The following is a 20547-nucleotide window of genomic DNA, read 5'->3' as shown; positions in this document are numbered from 1 at the left end:
AACATTTATCTTTGACGAAAAAAAAAAAAAAAAAAGAAGAAGAAAAAACTAGGCAAGTTGATGTTGGACTGGGCCACATTGACTAAGCCCATGGTGACGCATACAAGTCCAAACACAGAAAGTACACGGTGGGGCGCAGAAAAAGACCCAAAAGTCAGTTTGAAATGAAATGAAATGAATAGGGCTGGACAGATTAACCGGTTACCGATTACTGGCCGTCTACTGATTTCGACCGAATCAATATAAACTGTAACCGATATATCGATATCTTTATCGGTTAAAAAATGTATACCGGAATTCTTATCGGTTCGGTTAAGGGATGCTTATCAGTTAACCGGTTTAACCAATAAGAACCGATTATCTAGAGGCCTAAAACGTCTCTAACTCAACAATAGCTGAACCCCAAGCCCCACTAAAATCACGGCTCTGTGTCTCTCGCCTGCGTCGCCCTGTCGCCCACTCGCCCATCTGCTGCCGGCCGCCCCCAAGTCCCAACTGCTCTCAGCCTCACACAGTCACAGAGTCTCGTCTCTCTCGAGTCTTGGTCTTGATCTATCCCTTCTCTGATCTCTCGCAAGTCGCAGACTCGCAAGTTCGCAAATCGCAACACTGCCAACACGCCAACACTCTCGGCTCTCTCGGATTCTCGGTGCGACGGTGACTCACAGGTAAACAAGCTTTGACCCTCACTCCCTTTTATTTTTTTTCTTGAATTTTCTTGAATTCTTTTTTTTTTTTGTTAAATTTGTTGTTTAGTTGTTTTGTTTTCTTATCTGGCCTGATCGATTATATTTTTTCTCTTGAATTCTTTTGTTGTTTTCTTATCTGGCCTGGCCGATTAGTTGACTTAGCAGACCTAGTGGTGATTTGATTTTAAATCTAGGAACCTAATATATGGGTACCATTTAGTTGATGCATATCGTATATAGCCAAAAAAAAAAAAAAAAAGAGAAAGGGAAGAAGATTCCTACTTAAGGACTGAAACAGATTTAGTGTTTACTTTAACTGGAATATCTATATAAGGATGGGTCAATTTTTCACCTTTATATGGATTTGTGGCATCTCTGAGCTACTATATATGTATATATGAAGTTTGTTTTATTTGATTGTGTCGAGTTAAAAAAGACCTTTAATTGATACTATATTCCAGGATTAATTGAATAAAGTTTGAGTTTTAGTCATAGCCCATAAGTCAGACATTGTCACATTAGCTAATTAAAATCAACCCCTAAAATAACTGATTTTTAATAAGGTATTTTAGCCCAACAAAAAGTATTTGGGCTCTCAAAAGTAAAAAAAATTCATTTTTGGCCCAACAAAATAAATCAATATAAAGCCCATGCCTAAATCGGTTAACCGGTTTAACCGAACCGTTTAACCGTGTACTGTTTTAACCGAAATTATCGGTTAAAATTCTTATTGGTTCGGTATCGGTTAATAAACCGTTTAACCGAAAATTATCGGTTAATAACCGATAAGGTCCAAAACCGGACCGTTTTGACCGATACCCAGGCCTAGAAATGAATACAAAATCAGTTTTTGGGTTTCCGAACGCACTGAAATTTCATTTCCGTTCATTGATATACCGGGTAATTGTTGCAGGAAATGATGGTGGAGGATCTGGCGGTTGAGGCTAAGGAATCGGCGGTGCGCGAGGTCGCCAAGCTATTGCCGCTGCCGGAGCTCCTGCAGTCCATCACATCGATCAAGGCTGATTACATTGCGCGTCAACAGGTGCCAATTCTGTGCATTTTGTCTTTGTAGATGGGATTGAACCTGGTTATGGTTAATACAGCTAATAACATTGGATTGACTACTTTTAAAATGGAGATGTGATTGGATTGCTGCTGTGGAAATGTGTAGAAATTGGGATTGGGTTGGGTTCTTGGGTTGGAAGTTTTATCAAGAAAGAGCAAAATGCGTATAAATCAGATTGCACTCTGTTACATGTCCTGCATGATTTTTACGTTGATGTTGTAGAGCATTGTCTTGGTGTTTCTGGGACTCTAGTGGATCTGGGGCTTTCTAGATTATTGAAACTATTCCCAATTTGAGTTACCGTGATTCGCTACAAGCCTACAACCCTTCCGAATTGTGATCGGGGATTGCCGATCACTTGTACTAGTATATTGGCAATGCAGAATTATTATTATTTTTTTCTTTCCATTTATTTTCTTATCAGCTCTTTTAGAAATGAAAAATATAAATTAGACGTGAAAAGCTTAGAGGTGCGTATGGCTTTTTAGTAAAAAATTAGAATTTCTAACTGAGAACTACCTTATTGCATACTAACTTCTAGTTAAGTAATCATATATGCTGTAAATAAGCCTATCTCTTTTACTCTAACTTGCTATAGAACTCATTCCCAAGTCCATGTTACACACGTGAAATATTCCCAGAAGCATGTTCGGAGAAGTTGAAGACATTTATTCTTGATGAATATGGTGTCATGCAAAGTATGTCTTTGTGACAATCATATATGTATCACTGAAACATAGGCACCTCATATAGAAGATTCATTTTTTTTTTGATAAGTACCTCATATAGAAAATTCATAGAACCGAGTTCCAAGAAGTTGGGTGGAAGGTGTATGTGCTTGTTGATTATGAGTGTGAGACAGAGATGCCAGAGATGTATAATCTGTGCGTATATGTTATTTTAGAGTGCTCGAGAAAACTCCCCACCATCTCCAAATATGTTTCCATACTCCAACTCCATAAGTGCCCTCCACCTTCCACCCAACTTATAAATATCAGTTCCAATGTTTTGGTTTCGAGGACTGCCAAAGATGTATAATTTGTTTTATGGTTTCAACAGTCAGATTTTCTATTTTGATAAATGGTTAACCTGGCGGCTTTCTCAATGGTTTTAGAGTTTTGAGGCAAGCACATACACTTTCTTTTGTTTCCAGATTGTCAAAAGTTTCCATTTTTTTTAAGTAAATAAAATATCATTAAAAGTGAATTACGCTACTTAGGTACTTTGGGAGTATACAAGGAAAAGCACCTAGGTAGAAGGAGAAAAAAAAACAAGAAAATCATGAAAACTAAGCACTAAAGGAGTTACAAATACAACTGTCCAAAGGTAGAGAGTAAAAAAGAAAAAAAGACTCAAGCTTTGCCAACGTCCTCTCTGTTAGAAGTAAAGAGAATACTATTGCTTGTGCATCTATCCTTTTTTATTTCTAACATTCTCACGGTCCTCGAAACTTTTGTCGTTTCTTTCTCTCCAAAGATACCACAAGAGGCAAGAAGACTATCTTTCACACAGCAGCACTCGTAGTTCTACCACTAGTCTACCAACAAGCAAATAAGTCAGTTACTCTACTAGGCATCACCCAAGATAGTTCAAACTGACTGAAAAAGGCATTCTATAAGACGCTAGTAACCTCACAATGGAGGAGTGGATGGTCCGCTGACTCTTTATTCCTCTTGCTCATACAACACCTATTGACCACAATGATATGCTGCTTTCTAAGATTGTTCATGGTAAGGATCTTCCCTGGTGCCGCTGACCAAGCAAAGAAGGTCGCTTTCAAAGGAACTTTAGTCTGCCAAATGCTTTTCCAAGGGAAAGGAGTGACATCATTACTAGCAAGGACATTGTAGAAGGAGCCAACAACAAACAACCTTTTCTAGAGGGGGACCACCTAAGTTTGTCTTCACCATCCCTTTCACTCTAACGGAGTACAACAAAATGAAGAACGATGCAAAAACATTCACCTCCCAATCATGAGTTGTTCTAACAAAGCTTACGTTCCACTGATTGGAGCTATAAGAAAACTCCAAGTGAGTTTCGACTAAAGCCATCCTTTGTACAAACAATACCATATAAATCTGGAAAGGTTTCCTTAAGGGTCTTGTCCCCACACCATAGACCAGTTTACCAAGTGAAATTTGAACTCTGTGGATAGCGTGCTTCATAGAAAATCTTGATGAAGCTTCTTTATGTGGTTTGCAACACCATAGGGGGTGGGAAGGGGGACAAGAAATAAGTAGGCAAATTGGAAAGAGTGCTATTTATAAGGGTTATCGTACCACCCGTAGGCAAGTACATCATTTTTCAACTAGCCAATCGACGTTCTATCTTTTCAATAACACCGTCCCAAATAGGCTTTGCCTTATCAGAGGCCCTCGACCGAAGGCCAAGATACTTCAAAGTCAAAGAAGACATTTCACAATCCAGGATGCCAATCAACCCATCCTCATTCTCAACAAAACCCATAGGAACCATGTAGATTTCAATTAATTATTTTACGTGTTGGGCCTCACATATTAAAAGGGTGTTTGAGGCCACACATAAGGTGGGGTGTTAAAGTATTGATTAAATGATTAAATTTAGCTCTTTCTATCAGCTTAAATTTTTAGGAAAATTGGTGATTTATCAGTAGCTATTGCCAATAGACTTGTGAAATTACAAGGAGATTTTCTTTGCGGTTGTGTGGTATATGTATTCAGTTATCAACTGTGTACTCTCTATGTTCTAGGGTTGTGCCTCACTATGCTTTATTATTGATATTGAAATTACTTATCAAATATATATATATATATCAACAGTAAACAATATGATTTGTAAGACAATCCTTTATGTCTCATCTCTTGTTTATGGAGAGAGAGGAATGCTCACATTTGTAAGGATTATAAACTTTTGTCTTGGGCTTGAAGCTGCTATTCTTCCAATCTTTCTCTGACTGGATGGATGCATTTGAATGCTTTTCTGCTGCTTCTCTGATTGAATTTTTAGAATTGTTAAACTTCAGAATCTAAGTTTTGTTTTTGGTGTTATTCTTGTATACATTTCGTGTAATAGGGTTGTACCCCCTTTATGTGCATTTACTTCATTAAAAGGAGCAAAAAGTTGCACATGAACCTTTATTGTGTGCCTAACCTTAAATCAAGATGTGATGGATGAATCATAATAAATGGTGCAGTTGATGTATGTGGCATGATTGTCTACAATAGATGCTGGTTAGAGTTTATGAAAATGAGTTGGTGTGTGCATTTCTGTTGGTGGTTGGTGCCGAGGCAATTAATTTTGTTGGTGATAGATGCTTCGGTTGATCCATATGGTGTTTTGATAATGATGTAAAATATTTGTCACTTTAGTGGCATTATGTTGACTTTTGTTTTGGTAATTTCTATATAATAAGCCTTTTGATTGTCAATTCTGAATTTAGTTATTGTTCTTTATTGTCAGGCAAATGATGCACAACTTAGTACAATGGTCGCAGAGCAGGTATATGCACCAATTCCCATCATTTTTCATGGGGAAAGCTGCTGCACCGGGATTAATTTCAATCATGTTTTTTCCCCTTACATTCTAACTTTCTGATTCCTTTATGGAGCTGAGAAAGCTCTACAACTCTTATATTTAAATGTGCTTACATAATAATTCTTTGGACTCTGCAGGTTGAACAGGCAGAAGCTGGACTGGAATCTCTTTCCTTATCCCATAACTCGATAAACCAGCTGTGTGAAAACTTCCTTTCTATTGAAAAGTATGTTATTGATGAGATATATTGAGTGAGTGTTATAACATTATAAGGGGGTTGTTGGTTTTTGGGTGCTATGTCTAAACTTCACTTCCATTTTAATATTAATGTATTTGAGTTTGTTCTTAATATTATTGCCTTGCGCATCAGGCTTTGTCAAGAGTGCCAAACATTAATTGAAAACCATGATCAAATAAAGATCCTTAGCAATGCAAGGAACAACTTGAATACAACCTTGAAGGTGGGTGGGTTCAAACTAAGTTGAATAAGCTTTTATCATGATTTTTTTGTGTGTTATTGTACCTACAATTTGTAGTCTCGGTAAAAAGAGATATGCTGCTTTGAATTTTTGTTTCTATCTTGTCAAAGGCTGTTACATGAAAATGCAGCCACACTAGAATGCTACATGCAACTGATCATCACCCTAGTTGAGTTAGAATCGCCTGACAAGACTTTATCTTGCAAAAAAAGGAATGTGAAACCCATGGCTATTTATGTTGTTGATGCTTTGTGAAGCATGCATTTAAAAGTTTTAAACCCTGAGGCATGAAGCTTTATGACCTTCTTGTTTGTTGTTTTACAACTTTTCTAAGTTTTAAAGTTTTAAACCCTAAGGAATGAAGCTTTACGACCTTCTCGTTTGTTTTTTTTTTTTTTTCCAACTTTTCTATGTGGTTGCTGTCTAGCTGAAGACATGATTTTGTGGTAGGATGTTGAGGGCATGATGTCCATTTCTGTTGAAGCAGCTGAAGCACGGGATTCTTTGAGCGATGATAAAGAAATTGTTAACAGTTACGAGGTAACAATACTTATCAAAAAAACACTTACGAGGTGACAATATTTTTAGTTTTGTGTGTGTGTATCGTTGTATCTATACACATTTTATATATACAGTATATATGATTACCTCAAAAAAAAAATTCAAAAATTACAACGTTTTCATACTCTGATCTTTGGTTTTTCATCCTTAATTTGTGATAGAGGTTAACAGCTCTTGATGGGAAGCGGAGGTTTGCATTAGCAGCTGCAGGATCTCACAAGGAAGAGGTTGGCAGACTAAGGTTTGTGTTGTCTTGTAAAGTTATTTGTCACTTTCATGAGTGGGTGCTAGCTGGCTCCAAGGGGGCCACTGCCTGCCTTAGATTTGAAGACCCCCTCTTGTTCATTCCACATCCCACATACATGCACACCACTTCTTTCTAATTTTCATATTAGCCATGGTCCTGTAAGGTTACTTAATGGGGGACATTTTTCTTTAACAATTGAACTATCATCACCATTCTAAAGTCTATACTTTTATTGGGTCATATTCAAAATCTCTCAAAGCTTCCTTCTCTCTCATCTGCTTGGCTACAAATATCTGCTCTACAGCGAGTGATGAAGCTTTGAGTACCCAATCCTATATACAAGCTCATAATTTGTATCTCTTTTGGTGCTTAGTTTTCATGATTTTCTTGTTATTTTTATTTTATTTTATCTTTCTTCTTTCTAACTACATGTTTCTCTTGTATACTTCTTGTGTAACTGGGTGCACTTTGCACTTTTAATGATATCTCAATTATTTATATATATATAAAAAAAAAATTCAGGACAATTTTCATAAATCACCAGTTCCAGAAAAATAAGAGTTTCAAACTTAGGTGACTTAGTTTCATGGGTTTACTAGACTTTTAATATCAGTGAAATATAGGAGATTATATGAAGCCAAAGTTATTTAAATTGGAGAAGAAGAAAGAACCGGCTTAAGAAATCATCATTCAACATAAGTTGGAGCAAAAACTGCTTTATATATGTAGCAGATTAAACAAATGACATTAAATTTCAAAAAAAAAAAAAAAAAAAAGAGGAATTCACAAAATTTCTGGCTCAAGAAATAATTTCTAGCTTCTTCCTCGTTGCATTTGAAGTTCTGATGGTGAGCCCAGTACTGGTAACAATTAGATATCAAAAAAGTTAAAGGAGCTCAATGGAAAATAAAAATAAAAATGAAGGTATGTGTAAGCTTTCAGTACTTGCCAGTTTTCCAGTATATCTTCCGGTGTTTTGCCATTTTAATACTAGAGCCATTCACACGGATGGTGTTTTTCCAGTTCTCGAGCAAATGTTTTGGATGATGATGATTTCACTTATACTAAACCTTTTCAATAATTTTATTTCCATAATTTGTTATTAATGATGCTTACAGTCTGAGGCTTAATCACCTCTCTCTCTCTCTCTCTCTCAATTTGGAATGTGGCCCAGAGAATATTTTGAAGATGTAGATCAGACTTGGGAGACATTTGAGAAGACACTATGGGGTCATATTTCCAACTTCTATAAACTTTCTAAAGAAAGGTATATTCTTTTATCTGGAAAGACTTGAAACTTGTGATTGTTCTTTTGCAAATGATATTGATTTGATTTCTTGCAACCAACTGCATTAAGTTTTCTTTTGATAATATTTTGTTTCTTATTTAACCTGAATAAATTGTGTTATTACTTGACTTTTGATATAGATGTTGGTTTGAAATGGTCTGAGATATGGCTTTGGTCCACTTCTTGGAAATGCTTGCAGGTGTTTTTACTTGCATTCTGATTAGGTTTAATTGCAAATACCACATGGTAAAAACAGTGCTGAGAAATCAGTGTTGACAGATTTGTTAAAATAATCTCGTGACCTCCTAAGGAGTCATCACTGTCAATGCAATAAAACTTGGCCCAACATTGTCATATCTGTTAATCCAGCAATTTTGTGCAGCAAAGTAGCAGAATACTAAAGCTTCTGTGGTTGAAACTTTAGAAAGGACAGTTTTGGGCTAGTGTTTAGTGTGGAGACTGGTTTGGCTATATTTTGTCTTGTTGCTTGTTGACCATTTTATGATTCCATGTTTATTTTATTGGTTTGAGCAGGGAAGTTTAGGCTAGAATTTCCAAATGGTAGAATGTGCTTAGCTTAGATGAGTTGCTTGCTTGTCAAGAAGTTAGGGTGGAAAAGAAAACGGACTAGAATTTTGTATATTTCATAAGATTGCAGTTCCTCATGCCACTTGTAAACATTATTTAAATATATAAATGACCTTTTAAATGATGAATAATCGTTTAGAGACATTTTAACTAATAGGTTTACTAATTACTTCCTTGTCTCATATGAAGTGTCTTGCATTCCTTTTTGGGACGTCCAAAAATGAGTGTCTACTTTTTTTTATCTGCAAAAAATGAGTGTCTATTTCAAGTAAACACATTTATAACTTCATCAATCCCTCCCTAATTTAAAATCAATCAAGACAATCATTAAAGAGTCAGGTCACCTTTGGGCATTTGGTAAAATTACTATACTTTTTTTCTTATTTATTAAACATAATTTCATTTCAACCTAAGACATTCAAATTGGGATATATGGAGTTTTAAGTTTTTCAGTGGTCTTTGGACCAAATAACGTCTCCATAAACAAGGGGTGGATCTTAATATCACAGGTCTAATTGTTTTAGCATCTTTAGATACAATCCACTGACAACTTTTTGCTCTGTGCGGTGGTCCAAGCAAAACAGGCCTGCCTTCTAGTAAAACTTTTTTTCTTCCCCTTCCACTGGAGTTTGAAGTTATCCCCTGTTTATGGATTTATTTCTTTTCTTTCTGGTACATATGCTTCGAAGTCATTATTACTTGGATTATTTATGGTTGCTTTATGATTCTTCTGATGGTCATTTTATCATTATTTTTTTTTTCAGCCCACAAACTTTGGTTCGTGCTTTAAGGTATGTCTAATGAATTTTCTTGGTCTTCATCTTCTTGCTGTACTATTAAGTTTGTTATTTTTGGATTTTGTTTGAACTTTCTTTCTTTCTTTCTTCTCTTCTCTCTATTTAAACTAGCTTCGTGCGGTAAGTTTGGTATTACTTATGTTTCATCCAATCAAACAGCACGTGCAGAGTGGACATGAAATGATACATGCATGGATGTAAGAAAATAATGAAAAAAATGTTGGAACGGAACTGTATTTAATGTATTTATTCTAGACATAGGACTATTTAGGGGAGCTGGAGTGGGTAAAACATTGGAATTGATGAACATCATTACCAAAACTCATGGAAGTGTATTTGTATTTGGTAAATGTACTTGTGAAAGAAATGATTGGAATAATTAATGAACAACATATTGCAGAACTAAAAGTGGCCCAAAATCTTTGATACTCAAGACAGAGAGAAATGAGGTTAAAATATGATTCATAGAGGAAAAATGCTGCAATAACCCTTAGTTGCTATGTATATATGTTGATACTTGGAGGAAGTGCATTGAATCTATGGTACTCGGGAGCAAACTTCTCTAGAGGGAATGAGGTTAACGTATGTCTTCTAAAGGAAAATTGCCATTATAATGATAAATAGCTATGTATTTATGTTGATTGTTAGAGATTTCCTCTCGTCAGAATACTGGGATGGCTGTGGGGGGCTGTTCGCAATAGGCCTGTCGGGGGGAGGCAATGAGTCTGGTTTCGTCGCTTCATGTTGGACAGGAAAGAGTTGAACGGATGTCGGCGATGGAGCTCATTGGGCCTGGTTCAGGTATGGATAGTTGGGTTGGAGGATTTAGGGCCAGAGACGATTTCTTCCAGCTGGGTAGTTGAAAGTTGCCTCAATTTTTATCCTAAAAGTGGTGTATTTGATGAGTGGAAAAAGGAGGAGTTGGCGGTTTTGTTCAATTCTATTGAAGCTTCTAGAATGCAGTATGATTCTGATTTGGGAGGCATTTTTGCCTATGTTCCTGCTCCCAAAGGATTTAAGGGGCTTAAGGAATGTGAGAGGGTCGAATTGGTGGATCATGAAGCTTAACATTGTAGCATGGAATGTGAGAGGGTTGAATGCCCTCAAAAAAAGGTTGCGTATTAGGGGTCTCTTGAAAGAGTGGAAAGCAAATATAGTGTGTTTGATTGAGACTAAGATGGAGGCTATCTCTCGTGAGGTGATTCATAGTCTTTGGGGAGGTCAACATGTGGGGTGGAAGTATAAAGGGTCTAATGGTTTGTCGGGGGGGATGTTATTGATGTGGGATAGGAGGGTGGTGGAGTGTAAGGAGGAGTCTGTGGGGCATTTCACCTTGGCGTGCTCTTTTCAAAATGTGGAGGATAACTGGGTTTGGGCGTTTGGGGGGGTGTATGGTCCGAATGAGGATGTGGAGAGAAGGGCCCTTTGGGAAGAGTTGGCTGGTTTGATGAATGTGTGGGAGGTCCCTTGGTGTTTTGGCGGGGATTTTAATATTGTACGGTTTCCTAGTGAACGCTCGAGTGTTTCTTATTATTCTTCTAGCATGATGGATTTCTCGGACTTCATTTCAGAGAACAATTTGGTGGACATTCCGATGATGGGGGGTCAATTTACTTGGTCTAATAATCAAGAAAATGAGATTTGGTCTAAAATTGACCGGTTCTTGCTTTCCTCGGATTGGGAAGATCACTACCCAACAGTGTCACAAAGAAAACTTCAACGCCTGCTCTCCGATCACTTCCCTTTATTACTGGACTGTGGGGCTCCTTGTGGAGGTAATAAGTGTTTTAAATTTGAAAATATGTGGCTTAAAGCCGAAGGTTTTGTTGACAAGGTTAGTTCTTGGTGGGAGTCTTATTCGTTTGAGGGTTTACCTAGTTTTGTGTTAGCTAATAAATTGAAATTCCTTAAATTGGATTTGAAAAAGTGGAATGAGGAGGTGTTTGGGGATATTGGGAGGAAAAAGGAGTTGTTGGGAGGTATTCAGGAGTTGTTGGGAGGTATTCAGGAGTTGGATGAGTTGGCAGAGTCGAGAGGCTTAGATCAGGAGGAGAAGATTCGAAAGGCGGATATTAGGGGTGAGCAAAAACCCGCTCGACCTGCAAAACCGCCCCGCCCCGATCCGCCCTGCAAAAGCCAGATTTTAAGTTATTTTTTGCGAGTACGGGTGGTTTTTTCCCAAACCTGGCGGGGCGGGTTACGGGTTATAACAATTTTTTTCCCCGGATACCCGCCCCGCCCCGCCCGCATTAATCAAATAAAAGGAAAAACCCTCTTTTCTCCAGCCGCCTCCCCCTCACCTCTTTTTTTTTTTCCTTCTCTCTTCTCTCTTCTCTCAGTCTCGCCTCTCTCTGCTGTCTCGCCTCTCTCCCTCTCTCTCGTCCGACTCTTCTCTCATCTGCGCCGCCGCTCAACCTCTGCCGATCCAGGTTTTTTTCTCTCTCTAGACCTCTTTCATGAATGGGGATCCAAGAGATCTCTTCTTTCATTATCTTAATCTGAAGATGTTGGGTTAATCTTGGGGTTTAGCACCTTCTGATTGTTGGGTTGTTTGTTTAGAAGGAAAATAGATGATAAATCTGCAAAAGAAATGAAAATGGTGGAGAAGAAAGAAACCCGCACAACCCACCCCGATCTACCCTGACCCGCACGGATTTTGTTTCTTGTGCCAGCCACCCGGGTGAAATTTTCCAACCCGCAGGGTGTGGGTTCGGGTAGAAAAACTGCAGAAATCCGCCCCGAACCGACCTGTGCTCACCCCTAGCGGATATGTTGAAAGATTTGGAGAATACCTTGTTGTGTGAAGAAATTCATTTGCGCCAAAAATCGAGAGTTTTGTGGCTCAAGGAAGGGGACCGAAATACTCGGTTCTTTCACAAGATGGCTAATTCTCATCGCAGGTACAATCGTGTGGAAGTGCTTCGTATTAATGGTGTATTATCCAATGATCCAGCTGAGTTAAAAGATCACATTGTGCAATATTATCAAAGCTTATACTCGGAACGAAGCACTTGGCGTCCTAGAATGGATAACCAGCCTTTTTTGTTCATTGATGAGGAGGATAATAGGTGGTTAGAAAGAGATTTTGAGGCAAAGGAGGTATGGGAGGTGGTAAAAGGCATGGATGGTGATAAGGCACCGGGTCCAGATGGCTTCTCCATGGCTTTTTTTTCAAGCTTGTTGGGGTGTAGTTAAACATGATGTTATGGCGGTTTTTGCTGAGTTCCATCTTAGACGTCATTTGGTGAAGAGCTTGAATGCAACTTTTATTTCCTTGATACCTGTTAGAAGAGTTAGGGTTTGAGTCATTAGGGTTTTAGGGGTATTTTAGTCTTTATGGTATTTCCCTAATCCTATATAATAGGATGCCTGTATTAGGTTAACATAAGTTGAATAATATAATAGCTTCCGCCTTTTGTGTCTAAACCGTTCATACAAACTATAACATGGTATCAGAGCTTGTTTAGATCCTTGGTTCTTTTGTTTGTAGTTTTTTTTCTTCTACTCTTTTTGTTTTGGTTGAATCTCTCGTTCTGTTGTTGGTGAGTGTTCTTCTGGTGGCAGCACCGCCCATGTGGGCGTAGTGCCCACACGGGCAGTGCCTGAAAGAAGCTGTCCATGGTCGTTTGTAGAAAAAAAAAAAAAAAAAAAAAGTTGCCGTGAAAGCTGTGCTTTGTACTAGTTTTATAAGTTTTGTATTTTCTGTGGCTCTCGGTGGTTTTCCAGTAAGATCTGGAAATTTTCGGCAATTTCCAAGTCTCCGGCAGCCGTTTGTGGTGTTTTCCGGCGCTGTCCGATCGTTTCCAGCTTGTTTCTGGTGTATTTGTGGCGTTTAATTGTGTTTTTTGAGTTCTTTGACAATCTCTGTGGTGTTTTGAGGTGTTTCCGCCAGTTGTGGTGATCTCCGGCGATACTCCGGCGAGTCTCCGGCGATACTCCGGCAAGTCTCCGGCGAAGGTCCGGCGAGCCTCCGGTGACTGTTTCTGTTCTGTTTTTCAGTGTTTTTCTTGTGTTTTTAGGTACTGCCGGCCAGTTTTGTGTGTTTCTGGCCAGTTTTGAAGCCCCGACGAAGTTCTGGCATATTTCCAGCAAAGCTCCGGCAAAGTTTTTTGTTTTTCCGGTATCTGTTTTCCGGCTAATCTTGTTGGTTAATCATGTGAAAATTTGTTGTTTGTTTGTTGTTTGTGATTGATGTATCCGACCGGCCTTGGATTCTCCGGCGAGAACCGATCAAGTGATCGTTGCATCCGACCGGCCTTGGTGTTTTTCGGCGAGAACCAATCCCAAGATCGATGTATCCGACCAGCCTTGGATTCTCCGGCGAGAACCGATCAAGTGATCGTTGCATCCGACCGGCCTTGGTGTTTTTTGGCGAGAACCGATCAAATGGTTGTTCAAGTTACCAACGAGTTTTTCAACCGGCATTGAAGTTTTATTTAATTAACTTGTGTGGCCCAAGCTGTTCCAGCTTGAGGGGGAGTGTTAGAATATGTTTTCTAGTTGTTTTTCGTTTGTTTGTATCTTCCAAGCTGGATTCATATGATGTATATGCTCCAGCTTGAGGGGGAGTATTAGAAGAGTTAGGGTTTGAGTCATTAGGGTTTTAGGGGTATTTTAGTCTTTATGGTATTTCCCTAATCCTATATAATAGGATGCCTGTATTAGGTTAACATAAGTTGAATAATATAATAGCTTCCGCCTTTTGTGTCTAAACCGTTCATACAAACTATAACAATACCGAAAAAGGCGGATGCGATGGAGATGAAGGACTTTCGGTCCATTAGCTTGGTGGGAGGGGTGTACAAAATTGTTTCTAAGGTTCTTGCCAATAGGATGAGAACTGTTTTGGGTAAAGTCATATCCTACTCTCAAAATGCTTTTATCGGGGGTCGTCAAATCCTTGATTCTGTTCTCATTGCAAATGAATGTATGAATAGTCACATGAAATCAGGGGTGCCAGGTGTTCTTTGTAAATTGGACCTGGAAAAGGCTTATGACCATGTAAATTGGGACTTTGTTTTGTATTTGCTGAATAGGTGCGGATTTGGCGAGAGGTGGAGGGCTTGGATAAAGTGGTGTATTACGTCGGTAAGATTTTCCATACTTGTGAATGGTTCTCCGGAAGGCTTCCTTAACAGTTCGAGGGGAATTCGGCCAGGGGATCCTCTCTCTCCGTTACTTTTTGTGCTTGTTATGGAGGCATTGAGTAAGATGGTGAATGCAACGGTTGACCAAGGCCTTTTGACTGGCTTCTCGGTGGGAAATAGGGTCTTCTCGGAGTTGGTGGTTTCTCACTCTTTATTTGCTGATGATACTCTGATTTTTTGTGAAGCTTCTCTCGAGCAAATCCAGTATGTGCATCTTATTCTCTTATGTTTTGAAGCTGTTTCGGGTTTGAGAGTGAATCTTGGAAAGTCAAAAATTGTGGCTATTGGTGAGGTGGAGAACATTGGGGTTTTAGCTAATATCCTTGGGTGTAGTGTTGCCGATTTGCCTATGAAGTATTTGGGTCTCCCTCTTGGGGCGTCGTATAAGGATACGGTTATGTGGAATGATGTGATCGAAAAGATGGAGCGTTAGATGGCAGGTTGGAAGAGAATGTATCTCTCTAAAGGAGGTCGTTTAACTTTCAATAAGAGTACATTGACTAATCTTCCGACTTACTTTTTGTCTCTGTTTTCGATTCCTATGAGTGTAGCTAAAAGGCTTGAGAAAGTCCAAAGAGATTTCTTGTTGGGAGGGATGGGAGATGAGCCTAAGTTGCATCTTGTAAATTGGAACCAAGGCTGTCGTCCCCTGCGCTACGGTGGTCTTGGCATTCGAAAGTTGCATCAGTTTAATCAAGCTCTCTTGGAGAAATGGCTTTGGAGATATGCGAATAAGAGTGAGGCTCTTTGGTGCAAGGTTATCAAAGCTAAGTATGAAGACCAGGAAGGTGGGTGGTGCACGAAGGAGGTTTCGGGTTCTTATGGTGTGGACTATGGAAGCATATTCGACAAGGTTGGAACTTCTTTGCCAAAGGTATTCGGTTTGAGGTGGGAGTGGGTTCGAAAGTTCGTTTCTGGCATGATATTTGGTGTGGGGAAAATTCTTTGAAGCATGCCTTCCCGTCCTTGTTCAGTATCGCTAGACACAAAGAAGCTTGGGTGAAGGATAACTTTACTTGGAGTAATGGGGTTGTTGAGTGGAATGTCATTTTTGTGCGGCCCGTCCAGGATTGGGAGATGGATTTGGTTTCACCTTTCTTTGATCGGTTGTACTCTTGCAAGATTTCCATAGGCATTGTGGATCGTATTCGTTGGTCCTCGTCTAAGAAGGGCAAGTTCGAGGTTAAGTCATTCTTCAAGGCCTTTTCCAATTTAGACCATGAGGTGTTTCCTTGGAAGAGCATTTGGCGTACTAAGGTGCCTCTGCGAGTGGCTTTTTTAGGGTGGACCGCGGGCCCTAGGCAAAATTTTGACTCACGATAATCTGCGTAAGAGGAACCTAGTGGTAGTGGAGTAGTGTTGTATGTGCAAGAAGGCCGGAGAGTCAGTCGATCATCTTCTTCTCCACTGTGAGATCGCAAGCGCTCTTTGGTATACTATTTTTAGTCGGTTTGGGTTGCATTGAGTCATGCCTTGCAGGGTGAGGGACTTGTTCGATTGCTGGTGGTCGGGAGGACATTCTCGAAGCGCGGTAGTGTGGAAGATGATCCCTCTATGTCTTATCTGGTGTATATGGAATGAAAGAAATGCTAGATGTTTTGAGAACTCCACTAGGACTATAGAGGAACTGACTCATCTTTTCTTCTTTACTCTTGGACGACCGCTTGGCTAGCTCCTTTAGTGATTAGTTTCTCTGACTTCCTATTTCATTTCTCTCCCTCTTAGGCGCTCTCTTTTTATACTTCCCGTGTATGTGGGTTGCGCCCCTCTACGTTTTTGATATATATCATTATTACTTATCAAAAATGTATTTATGTTGATACTCGGGATGTCCATCAAATGTTGCAACTATTCTTCTTTTTTTAATTTTTTTTATTGCAACTATTCACAAGCCTAAAGTACAAGGGCAAATACAAAATGAACTCATCATTAAAAAGATGGGTGTGTATTGATACATGTAATTTTGTTTAGCTCTTGGATGGCCGCTTGGCTAGCTTCTTTAGTAATTAGTTTTTCTGACTTCCTCTTTCATTTCTCTCCCTCTTAGGCGCTCTCTATTTATACTTCCCGTGTATATGGGTTGCGCCCCTCTGCGCTTTTGATATATAACATTATTACTTATCAAAACAAAAATTGATATATGTAATTTAATTCTACAAAAAGAAACATAGAGTTACCAATTTAAAGCTTCTATCAAATAGAAGTAATGATTAGTATAAATATGCATATATGCATATACACATGCATGTACATATATACTTATATACATATGCACATATATGTATGTTTGTGTATGTATGTGTGGGTGCATGTAAGCTTTCCCTCTAAAAAAATTAGAACTTACGTTTTTATAGGTTTCCAAAATGTGCAAAATTCTGTTGTCTTCTTGCTTGGACTTGGTTATTAATTAAAAAGATCATTAATAAACTAATTGGACATGAAAAGTTAATTTGAAGCTCATTCTCTCAACTATAAATTCTATTATATGCTATGGATATAAGCACACTTAACTAAGCATTAGTCAAATTTGCGAGGGTTGGTTTTTGTTTTTTTTTTTTTCAATGAATAATAATTTATTTAAAGAAAAGACAAAGGCCTCTTACATGTAAAGTATACGCGAGATAAAACCACCCTAAAGGCGTCTGAAATCTAAACAGTTGCTAGGGTTGGTTATGGATACCCTTTCCCTTTCGTGCTAGATAAGCCATAGTTTTGGTTAAATCAAAGATTATTATGTCTTGTTATTGCTGTTAGAAGAGTTAGGGTTTGAGTCATTAGGGTTTTGGGGGTAGTTTAGTCTTTATGGTATTTCCCTAATCCGATATAATAGGATGCTTGTATTAGGTTAAAGATAAGTTGAATAAGTTGAATTGGATCCTTATTTGGGGCAAGGATTCGTCCGCAGGTAGGTCCTTGATGGGGATCGTGGGTCGTATAGTGGGTTGAATCATGGGTCGGGCTTGGTTTCGGATCCTGGTTCGGATCTGGGTGTTTTTCAAGCTTTTGGTTTAGTTAGGGGTGTCAACTTGGTTTCGGGTCCTATTGAGGGTTGTGGGGATGACTGTACGAAGATGGCGCCGGTGGAGACTGCTAATAGGATGCCTTTTCCGGTGAAGGGCCGGTTCCGGCAGCGGACCTCTGGGTCCTCCTGAGGTGGTTGATGCTTCTCTAGCGATTTCTCCGGCAGGGATCTCTGGGTCCAAAGTTTTCACTTTCCTTCTGAGGCGTTTGCTGCTTCTCCGGCGATCTCTCCGGTGAAGGGCCGGCCCTGACAGGGGTTTCTTGGGCCCAAAGTGGTGTTTTCCTTTCCTCCGATGCCGTGAAGGCCTGGGATGTTTTGGGTTTTACGTTTGGGTTTTTCTTTGGGATCTTTAGGGCTGTTTTTTTTTTGGGTTTTAGGCATGGGGTGCTTGGGTGTTTGTTGGGCTTCCTTTCTTTTGTTTTTCTATAGTTTTGGCATTCTCTTGTATACTTCCTGTGTACTAGAGTTGCGCCCCTCTGTGCTTTTTTTAATAAAACTTCATATTACTTATAAAAAAAAAAGTATAATAGCCTCCTCCTTTTGTGTGTAAACCTTTCATACAAACTATAATATGGTATAAGAGCCTTAGGGTTTAAATCCTTGGCCCTTTGTTTGTAGTTGTAGTTTTTCTGCTATATTGTTTTGTTGAGTGTTTTTTTGGTGGCAATGCCCACATGGGCAATGCCTTGGTAGAAGATTTTTTTTTTTTTTTTGTTTGTTTGTTTTACAGTGACCGGAGGAACACCTCTTGTGAAGAAAAAAAAAAACCCATCAATGTCGTTGCTACTGGTGTGCGAGTTCTTGTTGCTGGGTGTGGTAGCCGCAGTATTCTGTGGTGGCCGGCGAAGTTGCTGTGACCATCGGAAAAAAAATTCCGGCCTTTTGATGTTTGTTGTTAAAATGTTGATTTGTGGTCACCGTTTGCTTTTGTAGTTGCTGTTTTTGAAGTGGCTGGAGTGTTCTGTCTTCTCTGGCAAGTTCCGGCGAGCCTACAGTCACTGTTTCTGTTATGTTTTTTTTCGTGTTTTTCTTCTGTTTTAGGTTCTGTCGGTGTGGTCTGCCTGTCTCCGGCCAGTTTTGAAGTTCCGGCGAAATTTATTTATTTATTTTCCTGCAACTGTTTTCCGGCGATACTTGTTGGTTAATCATGTGAAAAATTTGTTGTTGGTTGTTGGTGATCGTTGTATCCGACTGGCCTTAGTGTTTTGTGGCGAGAACCGATCCCAAGTTGTTAGTGATTGATGTATCCGGCCGGCCTTGGATTCTTTGGCGAGACCCGATCACCTCTTGTTAGTGATCGTTGTATCCGATCGGTCTTGGTGTTTTGCGGCGAGATCCGATCAAATCTTCGTTGTTCAAGTTTTCGACGAGTTTTCGACCGGCGTTGAAGTTTTATTTAATTATTTTGTTATTTGAATTGTGTGCTCCAAGTTGTTCCAGTTTGAGGGCGAGTGTTAGAAGAGTTAGGGTTTAAGTCATTAGGGGTTTTGGAGGTAGTTTAGTCTTTATGGTATTTCCCTAATCCTATGTAATATGATGCTTGTATTAGGTTAAAGTTAAGTTGAATAAGTTAAATAATATAATAGCCTCTGCCTTTTGTGTGTAAACTGTTCATACAAACTATAACAATCGCAAATCTGACTTGAGATTTTGTGAGCTTCAATTTTGTTTTATGAGGCCCCTTTGGTTCAATTCACTTTTGTGCTAGTCTTGTAGTTTATAATCATCTTCCACTTCTGTTGTGTATTTTCCCTTCTAGGGTTGTTGAAATGCAAGAAATCCTTGATCAACAACTTGCTGAGGAAGCAGCTGAAGCTGAGGGAGGTGGTGCAATGGCATCAATTGCAAATCCTCGTAGAACTGCCAAGTAACTATTTTGTATTGATTTCTAATTTTATGTTTTAACTTTCTCCTTGAAGTTTGATTGCCTTTTCAAGTTATTGGTCATCATATTGATAATGTACATATCTATCATGGAAGCATTTTTTAATTCTATATCAAAAACTTAGTTCTTAAGGTGCACATTATGCATCAAAGTTCTATTATTTTCTCGTGTCCTGTAGGAAGTCTACTAATGTATCAGCTTCTTCAAGGAGTCAAATGCAGCAGAAATTGAAGGTTCAAGGAAAAGGCTATAAGGATAAATGCTATGAGCAAATAAGGAAGACTGTTGAAGGACGGTTTAACAAACTTCTTACTGAGGTATTCTTTTTATTTACTCTCTTGTAAAACAATGGTAAATATATTATATTAGGGTGCGGTGCACGGGTCCGAGGTTTACTTTGCAGGGGTGGGTCTGAAGGGCCCTGCCTTGTCGAGGTTTCCCGTCATAAAAAAAAAAAAAAATGGTAAATATATTATATTCTTGTTAATTATGTCTTATTCTAACAATAATGTGTGCATCAGCTTGTTTTCAAAGACCTGAAAGCAGCGTTAGAGGAAGCTCGAACAGTAAGTACAATTGATCTTTTCAATCTTTTAAACATTTGTGCTTGAACTCTAGGTGCAGATGCAATACTCATTTATCTCCTTTTTTTCCCTTAATAAACAAAAAGTTGAGATTGATCATATGCTTATAGAAAGTCGAAGTGCATTTGAGTTAGTGCTTGCTAGTACTTTTTCTGGTATTTAGAGAGAAAGTTGTCTTAACATGTGTTTATCAAGACAGAACCATTTCTGGAGAATAAGTCTTGTAGTTTTTGTTTTCTTGAAGATGTGAGGTGTTACTATATTGTTTCTAATCCAACATATATTTTCTTATTAAGAGTTGCTTCGTTTTTCTGTACTTGTGCCCCTCTCTCTCTCTCTCTCTCTCTCTCTCTCTCAAATGAGTTCTTTTACATGTAATGAGCTATGAATGTAGTTTCATGACATTGCTTTTCTCATACTCATAATATTCAAAATCGTTATTTATAATGCTACCTGATTTAGATTTCATTCATAATGTTGGTAGTTTCTTTTTCAACATTCAGATTGGTGAAGAGCTTGGAGATATTTATGACTATGTTGCTCCTTGTTTTCCTCCAAGGTTTGGACTATGTCAAATCTACCTTTATTTTATTTTATTTTTCTGCCTTCTCTTGATTTCCAGTAAGCTTTCAGTTAATGTATTTATCTGTCTCTTGATTTAAGGGTTGTCATTAAGAT

General features: G+C 38.7%; 1 protein-coding gene across 2 annotated transcripts in view; it reads left to right on the top strand.

The window, feature by feature from the left end:
* Positions 1–380: 380 nt before the first annotated feature.
* LOC132180480 (exocyst complex component SEC6) overlaps positions 381–20547 on the top strand; it is a 43531-nt gene continuing 23364 nt past the window's right edge. Inside the window, exons 1-13 of one of the 2 annotated variants that reach the window (XM_059593317.2) lie at positions 381–668; positions 1603–1734; positions 5197–5235; positions 5409–5497; positions 5642–5732; positions 6201–6290; positions 6473–6552; positions 7733–7825; positions 9199–9225; positions 19160–19267; positions 19494–19602; positions 19807–19851; positions 20373–20428. In XM_059593317.2, coding sequence (XP_059449300.2) covers positions 1606–1734; positions 5197–5235; positions 5409–5497; positions 5642–5732; positions 6201–6290; positions 6473–6552; positions 7733–7825; positions 9199–9225; positions 19160–19267; positions 19494–19602; positions 19807–19851; positions 20373–20428 — 956 coding nt within the window. In that variant the 5' untranslated portion in view covers positions 381–668; positions 1603–1605. Of the gene's footprint in view, positions 669–1602; positions 1735–5196; positions 5236–5408; positions 5498–5641; positions 5733–6200; positions 6291–6472; positions 6553–7732; positions 7826–9198; positions 9226–19159; positions 19268–19463; positions 19603–19806; positions 19852–20372; positions 20429–20547 lie in introns of both variants that reach the window. The other variant, XM_059593316.2, reaches the window with a different exon arrangement.

The sequence above is a fragment of the Corylus avellana genome, chromosome 5, assembly GCF_965113065.1.
Source record: "Corylus avellana chromosome 5, dhCorAvel1.hap1.2, whole genome shotgun sequence".
NCBI lineage: Eukaryota > Viridiplantae > Streptophyta > Magnoliopsida > Fagales > Betulaceae > Corylus > Corylus avellana.
This window is presented reverse-complemented; position numbering and strand designations above follow the sequence as displayed.